This window comes from Mus pahari, chromosome X, assembly GCF_900095145.1.
Source record: "Mus pahari chromosome X, PAHARI_EIJ_v1.1, whole genome shotgun sequence".
In the NCBI taxonomy this organism is placed as follows: Eukaryota; Metazoa; Chordata; class Mammalia; order Rodentia; family Muridae; genus Mus; species Mus pahari.
The window spans coordinates 129784374-129798720 of NC_034613.1; the positions used below are offsets into that span (position 1 = coordinate 129784374).

The 14347-nt window shown below is 37.5% G+C and overlaps 1 protein-coding gene across 23 annotated transcripts in view; it reads left to right on the forward strand.

The window, feature by feature from the left end:
* The window catches only part of Huwe1 (HECT, UBA and WWE domain containing E3 ubiquitin protein ligase 1), a 138755-nt gene that overhangs the window by 95795 nt on the left and 28613 nt on the right, over positions 1 to 14347 (forward strand). For 22 of the 23 annotated variants that reach the window (XM_029533992.1, XM_029534005.1, XM_029534009.1 and 19 more), the window contains 10 exons: positions 775 to 970; positions 3073 to 3240; positions 4759 to 4904; positions 5383 to 5449; positions 6607 to 6824; positions 9218 to 9429; positions 9811 to 9993; positions 12437 to 12609; positions 12924 to 13072; positions 13954 to 14029. In XM_029533992.1, coding sequence (XP_029389852.1) covers positions 775 to 970; positions 3073 to 3240; positions 4759 to 4904; positions 5383 to 5449; positions 6607 to 6824; positions 9218 to 9429; positions 9811 to 9993; positions 12437 to 12609; positions 12924 to 13072; positions 13954 to 14029 — 1588 coding nt within the window. The remainder of the gene's footprint in view (positions 1 to 774; positions 971 to 3072; positions 3241 to 4758; positions 4905 to 5382; positions 5450 to 6606; positions 6825 to 9217; positions 9430 to 9810; positions 9994 to 12436; positions 12610 to 12923; positions 13073 to 13953; positions 14030 to 14347) is intronic. The other variant, XM_029534007.1, reaches the window with a different exon arrangement.

The following is a 14347-nucleotide window of genomic DNA, read 5'->3' on the forward strand; positions in this document are numbered from 1 at the left end:
GTATGTATGTATATAAAAGAACATTGTCCTCAAAGTCCAGTAGATCTCTTGGAGCTAGAGTTATAGCCTATTTTAGCCTGCTCATCTTGGGTTCTGGGAACTGAACTTAGTGTCTCTGCAGATGTACACTCTCTTTCCATTACACATCTACATATTCTATAGCTAAAGATTTGCCTCATGATAAATATCGGTTATACAAAAATACCTAGACAAAGGTCGTTAATATTGTTTATGATATCAAGAAAATACAAGTCTAATATCAAGGAGTACACAACTATGTAATGTATAAATCATGGCTTTACATATAAAGCAAAACTTCTGTATTTTAAATTAAGAATCATAACTGACTAGATAAGCCAGATCTTCTAACAATTATAATATGCTATACTAGATAACATGAGTAGTTTGCTAAAGTATAATATAGCCAAAATAATATATATTTTAATCACAGGATACTAAACATAAAGTTTGATACCTTTTTTAGCTGTCATCTCAAAGTGATGACTGACTAAAGCATGAATAAATTGTTCTATTTTGTTAAATATATTGAACTATTATAGCTTAAAATCACAACATTTGGGGAGTCTAGAGCCTACACTTAAATGTGGAAGCTATATGGCATCTGTGATCAGATGCACCTCGATAACATTCATGTAAGAATTTAGTTTTGAAATCTTTTATAACATGTATATGAGACTTATTTTAATTGTAAAGGGTCTTGAAGAACAAGCATATCTTTCTCTCATTACTTAAATTGACAATGCTTTTTACTAGGTTGTTCGCTCAGCAGCTACAAGTGGAGCTGGAAGTACTACATCTGGTGTTGTTTCTGGCAGCCTCGGTTCTCGGGAGATCAACTATATCCTTCGAGTCCTTGGACCAGCTGCCTGCCGCAATCCAGACATATTCACAGAAGTAGCCAATTGCTGTATCCGCATTGCCCTTCCAGCCCCTCGAGGCTCAGGAACTGGTCAGTTTCGTTTGCTACTATTGTTTCAGAAAATTCCCTTTAGGCAGATACTGAGACATTGGTTGAGCATTTGACTCAGTAAATTCTGTAGGTAGTTCTCAATAATTTCTCTAGGCCTTACTATAGCTCCCAAGGATTCACTCACTCAAGTCTTTACCTACAAAGCACTCATCTTGATGTGGCAATAGAAGTTAACTGTAGTTGGTTTCTGTATAGTGTGATCATTGAAAAACAATTGTTTGTTTGGGTGACAGAATCCAGTGCAAAGTTTACAGTGCTACCTGTATTCTTAACAAAAAGTTAATGCCTTTATTTCATTGAGGAAGTAATTACATTAGTATCAATTTATTGAACACCTAGCTAAACCCATGGTAAACACGAATTAAAAGGAAAAATAGAAGTATCTCAGCAGAAGGGGAGAACAGTCACTTCTACTTGCATTGGATTCTGGATCCATATCTAGGAGACTGGGGGAATATATGAAGTTCCTCAGAAGTTCATATAGACATTTTAAAAATTGTGAGATTGATTATTGAAATATAAAAACCTATATTTCAAAACACAATTTTTTATAGTGTATAAAAGGTAGATTTCCTTAATTTAAGACTTGAACTTAATCTTTTTCAATTTTTTTATTAGATATTTTCTTCATTTACATTTCAAATGCTATCCCAAAAGTCCCCTATACCCTCCCTCCGCCCTGCTCCCCTATCCACCTACTCCCCCTTCTTGACCCTGGTGTTCCCCTGTACTGGGAGATATAAAGTTTGCAAGACCAAAGGCCTCTCTTCCCAATGATGGCCGACTAGGCCATCTTCTGCTACATATGCAATTAGAGACTCAACTCTGGGGGGTACTGGTTAGTTCATACTGTTGTTCCTCCTATAGGGTTGCAGACCCCTTCAGCTCCTTGGGTACTTTCTCTAGCTCCTCCATTGGGGGCCCTGTGTTCCATCCAATAGCTGACTGTGAACATCCACTTCTATATTTGCCAGGCACTGCATAACCTCACAAGAGACAGCTACATCAGGGTCCTTTCAGCAAAATCTTGCTGGCATATGCTACAGTGTCTGCGTTTGGTGGCTGATTATGGGATGGATTCCTGGGTGGGACAGTCTCTGGATGGTCCATCCTTTCATCTCAGTACCAAACTTTGTCTCTGTGTAACTCCTTCCACAGGTATTTTGTTCCCTATTCTAAGGAGGAATGAAGTATCTACACGTTGGTCTTCCTTCTTCTTGGTTTTCTTGTGTTTTGCAAATTGTATCTTGGGTATTCTAAGTTTCTGGACTAATATCCACTTATCAGTGAGTGCATATGTAGTAAATTCTTTTGTGATTGGGTTACCTCACTAAGGATGATATCCTCCAGATACATCCATTTGCTCAAGAATTTCATAAATTCATTGTTTTTAATAGCAGAGTAGTACTTGTGTAAATCTATCACATTTTCTGTATCCATTCCTCTATTGAGGGACATCTGGGTCCTTTTCAGATTCTAGCTATTATAAATAAGGCTGCTATGAACATAGTGGAGCATGTGTCCTTATAATATGTTGGAACACATTCTGGGTATATGCCCAGGAGAGGAATTGCTGGATCTTCTGGTAGTACTATTTCTACTTTTCTGAGGAACCACCAGACTGATTTCCAGAGTGGTTGTACCAACTTGCAATCCCACCAACAATGGAGGAGTGTCACTTATTTCTCCACATACTTGCCAGCATCTACTGTCATCTTAGCCATTCTGACTGGTGTGAGGTGGAATCTCAGGGCTGCTTTGATTTGCATTTCCCTGATGATTAAGGATGTTGAACATTTTTTCAAGTGCTTCTCAACCCTTCAGTATTCCTCAGTTGAGAATTCTTTGTTTAGCTCTGTACCCCATTTTTTAATGGGGTTATTTGAATTTCTGGAATCCAGCTTCTTGAGCTCTTTATATACATTGGATATTAGTCCCCTATCTGATTTAGGATTGGTAAAGCTCCTTTAATAATTTTTGAATAATTATTTCTCCTGCTTTTTCCCTTGTTCTGGGTACTTTCTTGTTGATAGTGAATACCAATGTTCTATTTTCTGACTTTACTGTTTGATTTGGCCTAGCTTCAGATGATGAATTTGAGAATCTTAGAATTAAAGGTCCTAATGCTGTGCAGCTGGTAAAGACAACACCTTTGAAGCCTTCATCTCTGCCTGTCATTCCTGATACTATTAAGGAAGTTATCTATGATATGCTGAATGCTTTGGCTGCATACCATGCTCCAGAGGAAGGTATGTATCTGCAATCAGTGTTCCAAAGGATATATTTTCTTGCATGGGTCATTTCACCTAGCACATGGCTTAGTAAGCATTATACCCACAGTCCTGGGATCAAAAAGTGAATATGATAGGGATGAGATAAATGGCCAAGAAGGTAAGAACACCTGCCACTCTAGTAGAAAACCTGGATTCAGTTTTTTTCCAGCATTCACAACCACTTGTGACTCTAGGTTCAGAGGGTCCAACACCCTGGGCTCTGCAGTCACCTGCACACAAATGTACATGCACAGACACACATAAAATTAAACCGTTAAAAAACATTACAAATAATACATACCTGGAGACTTAGTTACTTTAAAATACACGAGCAATGAGAATAATGGTGAGTCCTAAGATAATGTGCATAAATCTCTTCTTATAATGGACTTGAATGATATTGATGAAGATTTTACCAAATGTCTGTTGTTTGAGAAAATAATATAATACCATAAACAGAAAGGTGTGAACAAAAGTTCTTGGTATTTGTTCACACAGTTCTATTAGAAGTAATAACTTCTTAGAAGTTATTGCTATAAGAAGTTATTACTTCTAATAGCATTCATTGTGTGATCAAATACCAAATTTTTTTTAAAGATTTATTTATTATATATGTAAGTACACTGTAGCTGTCTTCAAATACTCCAGAAGAGGGTGTCAGATTTCGTTATGGATGGTTGTGAGCCACCATGTGGTTGCTGGGAATTGAACTCAGGACCTCTGGAAGACCAATCGGTGCTCTTAACCACTGAACCATCTCTCCAGCCCCCCAAATTTTTTTATATTCTTTTATACCCAAAAGCAAAAAGTGTATTATTAGTGAGTGTGACATGGCTTCCTTTGCAGACCTCCATCCTAACCCTCCTTTACATGTGAGTGATAGGAAAATTATGTTTGAATTGCTTTGAACCCAAGGTTCAAATCCAGCCATGCATTTAAGTTTTATTCAGGCTCTAATTAGTGAAATGAGTAGTGATCATAATAACTGGGAAAATGTGAGACTTCCCTTTGGTTTTTTTTTTTTCATCTTTACAATATTCTGATCCTTTCCTCCTGTCATAGCATCATTATTCCATCTGCAATGATTTAGCTTTAATTGATGTACTTATTTTCTGGACTCATTATACAAGCCTTTTGCACTAAATATGTTCTTTTGGGGCTTGATATTGACAGTTTAAAAATGTAAGAAAACTAATGAACTGTTTTGGTCATAAGGCTAATTAATGTTAGAATAACAACTATGCTCTGTCAGTAATGATAGGCATATATTTTGAGAAATGCATTAACTGATGTGTAAGCATTATAAAGGGCATTTGCTCAAAACTAACTTGGTGGTGTACCATGCTATAAACGTAGGTTATATTGTGTATACCAATGGTTCTACAGCATAGTTACTGCACTGGTGCTCTTAAATGAAGCCCTATGAACATTGTGCTAATATTGCACAATTAAAGGACCATATTTTAATTTAGATGCTTGTTTATATTTTTCTAGCAGACAAATCTGATCCTAAACCTGGGGGAACGACCCAAGAGGTTGGCCAGCTCCTGCAAGACATGGGTGACGATGTATACCAGCAGTACCGGTCACTTACTCGTCAGAGCAGTGACTTTGATACACAGTCAGGTTTTTCCTTAAATGTAAGTCAATTCTAGCTGTCCTATATTTTCCTTCTCTTTCCACTGCTCCTACTTTCTCAGTATGTTGGGATATCCATAGGAAGCTTTAAAAGTATAAGTTTTGTCAGTATGATGGTTCACACCTTTAATTGATCCCAGCATTTAGGAGACAGACGTAAGCAGGCTTTTGTGAGTTCAAAAGCACCTTGGATTATTACATACTGAGACCCTGTTTTGGAAAAGTATTAATTTTAATATACATATAAATTATATATTACAGAAAAATAAGGTATATTTGGCATTTTTACTTTTGATTTTGTTTTGTTTTGTTTTTTATTTTCTTTACTTGACTATTCTGGAAACTGTGATAGCTTCCTATAGATTATAGGGAGAATGTGGATGAAAGGTCAACTAAGAAGAATCTGTAGCATTCTCAGACATTACTTGTAAAAGGAGTCATAACACTTGTATTTATCACAGTTCACATGTATTCTTTCAGAGTCAGGTCTTTGCTGCAGATGGTGCCCCTGCTGAAACTTCCACAACTGGAACCTCCCAAGGAGAGGGTAACAATTTGCCTTTTTTTATTATCTGTTGCAAAGAAAACTTAAACTGGTTGTCTCTGCACTAGAGTAGAATAACAGGTGTCAGTGTCTTATTTACATTTATTTACTTGTCTAAGTCATTTCTAAGGGCTGTGCCTGACCTTCTGAAGATATAGGGTGCTGAAGTTAATAGAACTGTAATTATAGTGTTATAGAACTGTTGCTATAGTGATGTCCTTTGGTTGTAGTAGTCCATATATTCCTTTTGTTTGACTCCCATGAGCTGGCTTGTATATGAGTGTTTGTGCCATTGACATGATTATAGCTATACACTTTTTGTAGTTGATTCCTTTAATAGAGCTTTAAAATGAAATTTAGGCAACACTTTGGTAATATACTAGTTCCAAGAGATTAAAAGGTGAGAAAGTAAGCTATCTTACCTTCCACAGGACCTGAGTTCAATTCTTAAAAGTCACATGTCACTTACAACCAACCAGTTATTGAAATAATGGCTTCTTCAGAAGCTTGAGTTTTAATGATTAAGAGCTCTAACCCATAGTTGTTCTTGAAGAGTGCCAGAATTCTTTTCCCAGCACTATTTCTGGTGGCTGGCATACAATTAAAAAATAATATCAATAGAATAACTGCTAAGTTATTTTACTGGCCTTACTGACTAACAGCATATTAGTCAAAGAAAACTGTCTTTGCACTTAGTATGTGTCAGGCTTTATTGGATGCCTACCTACAGTTTAAGAATTTTGTCTAATGAGGAAGACAGCAACAATTGTAACTAATGGAATGAACACATACTTCCATGAGATACAGAGAGTGATATTTCCATGTATCTAGATGGCACTTGAGTTGAATTACATAAGTGTGTAGTAGGCAAGTGTGTGAAAACAAAAGAAAAGAGATGGATATTTAAAGCATTACTACTAATTCATTATTTCTAGGACATAAAATTTCCTTAAAAATCAGGAAATAGAGGGTGCTTGGATGTTTGGTCCAAGCCTCTAATATGTCTTATCCATATTCATTATCTTTGTCATTCAACTACAGTGGTAATCAGTGATTTTGTACAAGTGGCCTAAAATGGAGAAATACTGTCTTCATTCTACCTGTGGCTTGATTTTTAGTGTTATTCCAGTGTAAAATTGAGTGTTTACCTGTTTTCTCAGGAGCTTCAACTCCAGAGGAGACTCGAGAAGGGAAGAAAGATAAAGAAGGGGACCGTACATCTGAGGAAGGCAAGCAGAAAAGCAAGGGCAGCAAACCTTTAATGCCTACCTCTACTATCCTTCGTCTTCTGGCAGAGTTGGTGAGGTCCTATGTTGGTATTGCTACCCTGATTGCAAACTACAGCTATACGGTGGGCCAGTCTGAGCTCATCAAAGAGGTAATAGTTACAGTTTTTTCTTTCTTTGATACTTTGGTTACATTCTAGACTATGTTGGAAACTTAGTACTCATTTAAAGGAAAGCTAGTCTTTTCACCATGATGTGAAGCAATCAGAGTAACTGCAAGGAAACAGTTGATGAAATCTTTTGTATCTTGTTTGGCATAACAAATTTTTAGATTCTTTTTTATTTGAATCATTTCTCTGTTTGTCAGCAGCACTGTAGTATTGCTATGTAAATTATACAGATGTGTATCTCTTTGGTGATACAGGCTTAAGAATATTATTGCTGAGCTCTAGAACATGAATTTATATAGCTTTAACAGATGGTTCCTAAAATTTACCAGAGTGTATATTCTAGTAGTTTATGAGAGTTCTGATCCATCACATATTTCATTTTATTTGTTCCAGTTAGTTTGTAAGTAGTTTTGTGGTTAGGATTCGCATTTTCTTGTTGGCCATATTTTCATGTTTTTTTGGTTATTGAAGAAGGGTTGGTTGGTTGGTGATGAGACTATTTTGTTGTTCAAACTGGCCTTAAATTCCTGGGCTCAATCTTACCATTCTCAGCCACCCTCAAGAATAGCTGGAACTGGGGCTGGTGAGATGGCTCAGTGGGTAAGAGCACCCGATCGCTCTTCCGAAGGTCCGGAGTTCAAATCCCAGCAACCACATGGTGGCTCATAACCATCCGTAACAAGATCTAACGCCCTCTTCTGGAGTGTCTGAGGACAGCTACAGTGTACTTACATATAATAAATAAATAAATCTTTTAAAAAAAAAAAAAAAGAATAGCTGGAACTATGCTTGAATGCCAGTTAACACTTGGCTTCAAGTGTTTCATTAGATTCCTTATACATTGTATATGTAAGCCCTTTTTTGTCATACATACATTCAACTTGTATTTACTTGGTTTCATATCAAAGTTTATATTCATATAAGTTTCATTCGTAATTTATGGAACAAAACATTTAACTATAAATGTATTGAGTATCCTGCTTATTACTTATCCAAACATCTTTCAGGTGTGGCTAGGTGTTTTATAAATATCATTGATATCCTTGTCTCCACTTCAGAGTTATTAGTAGAAGTATCTCCTTAGATTTTGGAGATAAGATTCAGAGATACAAGTGAGGGCACACTGTATAGGACCAGAATGAAAATTGAAACCCTTGTCTTTGATTCTAAGCTAAGTGCTTGTTGTGTGGTTACATTGAAATTCTTCTCAGATTGTACTAATATGATATATAACATTACTAATATTCAAGAAGTTTTAGCTTTGTATTTGATTGAGGTTGAGTTTGTCCAGTTCTCCAGTCTCTAGAGTCCTGAAGTATATTCTATTTATTGATATAAATTTGACATAAAATCATTATTAAAAAGTATGAGTTGAGTAACATTCATAGTGTAGTACAGCTATCACTTCCAAAATCTGCCTGAAAAATATAACCTAATTTTTTCCTAAAAATCAGAGCAGAAATTATAGAATAAAAGAAGGGTCCGTCTTTCTTGTTAGACATTTTTGCAATTTTTAGGTAATTCTATATTTCATTCAGCTCCCAGTTTTCAGTACAGGGTCTCAGGCACATTGCAAGGGTCAAAAGGAATTATAGAATACAAAAATTGATGTTTGAATCCTCTACCCTTGACTAAATTCTTAGTGCAGGCTGCTTTTCTTGGTCTCAGATTATTCTCCTCTCAACTGGAGAAAATGCTTGATTTACTTCAGTCTATTTTATTTGCTTGTTATAATCAACTCCATTAAAGTCACTCAAATACACGGGCTGTAAAGATAGCTCAATGGTTAAGAGCACTCAATTCTCAGCAACCACATGGTGGCTTACAACCATCTGTATTGAGATCCAATGCCCTCTTCTGGTGTGTCTGAAGACAGCAACAGTGCACTCAAATAAATAAAATGAATAATTTTTTCTTTTAAAGAATACAATCTCTCCTGGAATCCCAGTACTCTAGTCTTTTAGGCTAGCCTAGGCTATATGATTCCCAGCCTCAGATTTTTTTATTATTAAGATATACCAAGTATTGTTACATGTGGTGGCACACATATTTAATCCTAGCACTAGGGAGATTTAGTGGCCACAATCGTCTATATAACAAGTTCCAAGACAGCCAGAGCTACACTGTGTGAGACCACATCTCAAAAATAAAAAGTAGAAAGTAACACGACAATTCCGTGACTGTCTGTGCCATGTGGTGAGAAATAGATGGGATCTAGAAGCTTTATAAAGCCTCCTGATGATTTCTAATTGGTTCACTACTTACCTAGACTGTATCTTGGATGAGTTGAAAGAAAAAGTTCCTACTTTGCTATTATAGGTATGGTGTGGATTAATAGCACTTGTGAGTAATTGTCACAATTAATGGCTTTTCAGGATTGCAGTGTGCTAGCTTTTGTCCTGGACCACCTCCTTCCACATACCCAGAATGCAGAAGACAAGGATACACCTGCCCTGGCCCGCCTGTTCCTTGCAAGTCTGGCTGCTGCGGGGAGTGGCACAGATGCCCAAGTGGCCCTAGTGAATGAAGTGAAAGCAGCCCTGGGACGGGCGCTTGCTATGGCTGAGAGTACAGAGAAACATGCCAGGTAAAGCCCATGCCTGGCCTAGTACTGATAAGCAAGAGCATCTTTTACTCCATGGTCTAAGGAATTCCTTGAACTTGAACAAGAGTTGTGTTCACACCAAAAATGTACATAGATTGTCTGGTACCCATGGTCAATTGAAGTAGATATTGCAACTTAGAAAAATAAAAAGGATATTTTTCACTATATTCAGACACAAAATTTAGGAGATTTTAAAATTTCTGTAGTAAACAAAGTGTACTAACTAGAAAGGGAATTCTCTGTGTAGATATTTACAGAAGAAAATGCAAAAGGCCTAAGAGAATTATCTAAGGCAATATAGTAAAGACATCTTTTAAAAATGGGCTGTATTCACTTGACAGAGGTATCAAACTTCTCTCCCAGACTTCAGGCAGTGATGTGTATCATCAGTACTATCATGGAATCCTGCCCCTCCACCTCCAGCTTCTACAGTAGTGCTACAGCCAAGACTCAGCATAATGGCATGAACAACATCATTCGACTATTCCTGAAGAAGGGCCTAGTCAATGACCTGGCCAGAGTTCCTCACAGCCTAGACCTGTCCAGGTAAAGTAATAACCCTGTGGTTGGTGAGAAATCAGCTGCTCTTGTAAGAAAGCATCAGATGTAGGTGAAAATTATGATGTCTGGATAGATTTTAGTTGGTTTTAATGTTGTTCTTGATACTTTCTGAAATGATGACTACTTTTCTACAAAAGACTTGCTTGCCTTCTAGATTTGGTACAGTTGCTTCCTTGTAGTGCAGTTTAGCCAAACTATGCAACAGTTTAAATCTGTCTTAAACCCAGACTATATCATCTGGAAACACAGGGTTTTTTTTTTTTAAACCTACCATTAGTAATCCCTGTTAAGATTGATTGACTACTAAGCTGGAACCTACAATCTCAGCAGTTGTTTTGTCTCCACCTTCCAACCAAGTACTAAAATTTCATGTATACACATATCATGCACAGCTAACGTTAATTTTTTTAATTGTCTAAATTATTCAAACTCAGGTTAAGCTCAATAATAACACTTATTAATAGCACTCCCGAACACTACCATTTTTTTAAGCTTCCAAACTCAGTCATTTAATGCTATAAGTCTATAGTTACATCTTGGTAGCATTTTTGTTCCATATGTGTTTTGCTTTTGTGGAGCTCAGTTCTTAGAAAATAATTAATTCATTATTAATTAATAATAATTCATTTATTTATTTATTTTTGGTTTTTCAGGACAAGGTTTCTCTGTGTAGCCTTGGCTGTCCTGGAACTCATTCTGTAGACCAGACTGGCCCCGAACTCAGAAATCCGCCTGCCTCCCAAGTGCTGGGATTAAAGGCGTGCGCCACCACGCCCGGCTCAGAAATTACTTTTTAAAACATACTATTTAACCTCCAAATACTAAGCAAATATTTCCTAAAGATAAAACATTTATACCCTTGCCATATAATGCTTAATAATCATATTTTCTCTGATCTTTATTCAAATGTTCCCAGTTATTTTAATTGTGCCTTCAGTCTTGGAAGTATGTTTTGATCCAGGATCCAAATGAAGATCATGCATGGCATTTTGTTGTCAAAAAGCCTGTTTCTCTAGGCAGGAATATATCTTAATTTGTAGAGTCTTAGCTAGTATGCATGATGCCCTGGATTTGATCCCCAATGTTGGCAATAAATCAAGGTTGGTGGCAAATAGCTATAACCCTAGCACACAGAAGGCAGAAGTAAAGAGACCAAGAATTCAAGGCCCACCTAGAGCTGCGTGAAATACTGTCTCAAAAAAAAAAAAAACTGTTGCTTTTCTTTGCACTTTTGACAATGCTGAAGAATTCAGGGTAAATGTGTTACGGATGATTGTCTGAGTTTATATGTGATTCTCCCATTATGTGAATAATCCAAGTTAAACATTTTAAGGAAAAAAAACAATAATAATAATGTAGTATTTACTCTTCCCATCACTTATGGAGACATGTGAGTCAACTAGCCTTCAAAGATTAAACAATCCTGCTTTTATATCCCTATCACTGTAAGTTCATTCAATATTCATCATGCCTACAGTCCTTTGTCATCAGTGTTCTTGTTACTTAAACAGTTCATATTCCTTTAATTTTTTTTTTGAAAGCTTTCTGATATAATGATATCCAAAGCTCATTTGTAATGTCCATGAGCTTTGGTTCACTTTAGTGTTTGTGATATCAGAGATTGTGGTCAGATCTACAGGATCCGCCTCTCTAGTTTCAGTGGTGCCCTACTTATCCTCATGTTACATCTCTACCTACAGATACTATGATAGTTTCACTGAACCCTATAAATCCTACATCTTGTAGACTTAAAAGTGGTCACTGTGTTCTTCAGGACTAAAATAGGTGTGTGGTGGCATACACCTATAATTCTAGTACTTGGAATTTGGGAGGAGAATCAGAAATTCACTGTCTTCATAGAGACTTTGACTAGCCAGGGCTAACTACATGAGGCTGTCCCAAAAAAGGATTAAAGACAATATAAAGGGGTTTGGAGGTGTTTTTGTTTGGTTAATTAGTTGGGATGTTTCTGTTTTTCCTTGATAATCTAAGAAGTATTTTGGTATTTGTATGCAGTCATCCAGAATTTATTCTGGCTTCTACTCAAGGATTTCTCATGTGGTTGTCATAACTTCATGAAATATGACATTAATTTAACTTTTGCTTTACTGGGTTGTATTCTTTTGTTTGTTTTGTTTTTCGAGACAGGGTTTCTCTGTGTAGCCTTGGCTGTCCTGGAACTCACGCTGTAGACCAGGCTGGCCTCGAACTCAGAAATCCTCCTGCTTCTGCTCTGCCTCCCAAGTGCTGGAATTAAAGGCATGCGCCACCACAACCAACTGGGTTATATTTTTTAAATTAATGGAAGGTTGAAAATTCTAGACTTTGCACCCTTTTCTCTCTTAGCTTCCATTATAAGAACCTGTATGCTTAGGAGATTGGCACCTAGTATTTCTATCCTTAGTTCTTGTATCTTTCTTTATCTCAGTCCCAATATGGCCAACACAGTCAATGCTGCTCTAAAACCCTTGGAAACACTTTCCCGGATTGTAAACCAGCCCAGTAGCCTTTTTGGTAGCAAGAGTGCTTCTAGCAAGAACAAGTCTGAGCAGGATGCTCAAGGAGCTTCTCAGGACTCCAATAGCCATCAGCAAGATCCAGGTAGGGAATCAGAATGAATGGACTGGAAAACCTGACAGGTGGGAGTTGTTGCTTGTGGAATTAAACTATTCTAGCTTATTGTTGTTTACCCAGGAATTTGCTGGTCTTGCAGATATCTGTCATAATGGTGTGGAAATCTGTCCCACAGGAATTCTTCACAGCCAAGTCTTTTTCTTCATCACACATTCATTTATATTTATACTCTGAGAATTTGTAAACTTGCCTAAGGACAAGTTGTTGTGTTCATGCTTGCCTCATGATACCCAGCATATAAACACCTTTTGATTATTGTACTGGTTGGTTGATTGTTTCAGGCGAGCCTGGGGAGGCAGAAGTGCAGGAGGAGGATCATGATGTCACTCAGACAGAGGTGGCAGATGGGGATATCATGGACGGGGAGACTGAAACCGACTCAGTGGTGATTGCTGGGCAGCCTGAGGTGCTCAGTTCACAAGAGATGCAGGTAGGGAGGCAGATCATTCTGTTGGGGCGCTGAACCAAACTCCCAAGTGTTTTGGGTGGGTGAGTACTTTAGATCTTGCCTCAATGCAGTCTTCAGAGGAGCACAGAATGCTTAACAAATGTGTTTAAGTTGTTTTAGTTAAAGTGGGGCTGGGGACAGAGCCAGGGTGTCATGTGAAATAGCACAGATCCCTAAGTAAAAATTGACCTGAGGCCTTTGGTGCGGTGTCTTTGATTTACTTGGCTCTGATCATTATTGAAAGTTATTTAGCGCCATCTTATGCCATGCCACCAGATCTCACTAGAGTATTTAAATACCAGTATTCTAAGGATTTTTAAAGAAAGCATGGTAATTTGGTAAGAAATTGTGCCTGTATGTAGCAGAGGATGGCCTAGTAGGCCATCAATGGGAGGAGAGGCCCTTGGTCTTGAGAAGATTATATGCTCTAGTACAGGGGAATGCCAGGAACAGCAAGTGGGAGTGGGAGAGTTGGGGAGCAGGGCAAGAGGAGGATTTTCAGAGAGGAAATTAGGAAAGGGGATAGCATTTGAAATGTAAATGAAGAATACCTAATTTTTAAAAAAAAAAAAAAAAAAAAAAAGAAATTGTGCCTTTGAACCTTAGCTGCTGGCTCTAAAATGATCTGCATGTATTCCTGGACAGTGTTAAAGACTAACCTGGTGTTTGTTAACCAGGATAAAGACAATGTGAGTGTGAATTTATTGGAGGCATGTGTTAATAGCACCAATGGTTTCTGTGTAACATCCTATCACATATTATAGAAACATATGCTCCCTTGCTGGCTTTATAAAAGGGTTTCTGTGCTAGCACAATGATAGACTTGTTGTGTGCATCCATATATATGTTCTATTTCCCTCCAGGTTGAGAATGAACTGGAGGACCTGATAGATGAGTTGCTTGAGAGGGATGGCGGATCTGGGAACAGTACAATTATAGGTGAGAGCCCCAGAACTGAGTAAAGCCTCTTCCTTTGTCTCAGTCTCTCTTGGGAGGACCCTTTTTCTCATCATCTGCTTGCTCAGCTCTGCCTAAGGGCTCATAGCCAGCCTAGATTGCTGCTTGTCTTGATGTTGATGATCTTAACAGAAAAGAAATTAATAAGTTGTTTATAGGCCTGTGACAGGTCTGAAGTGTTGTGTGTGTCGGGTGGTGGTGGGGGTGACCATCAGTATAGATGATAACATCAGGCACACTAAAAGAGTGTATATTCATGGAGGCCTAGAAGAGGCTGTAGGATGAGAAAATGCTTTTCTT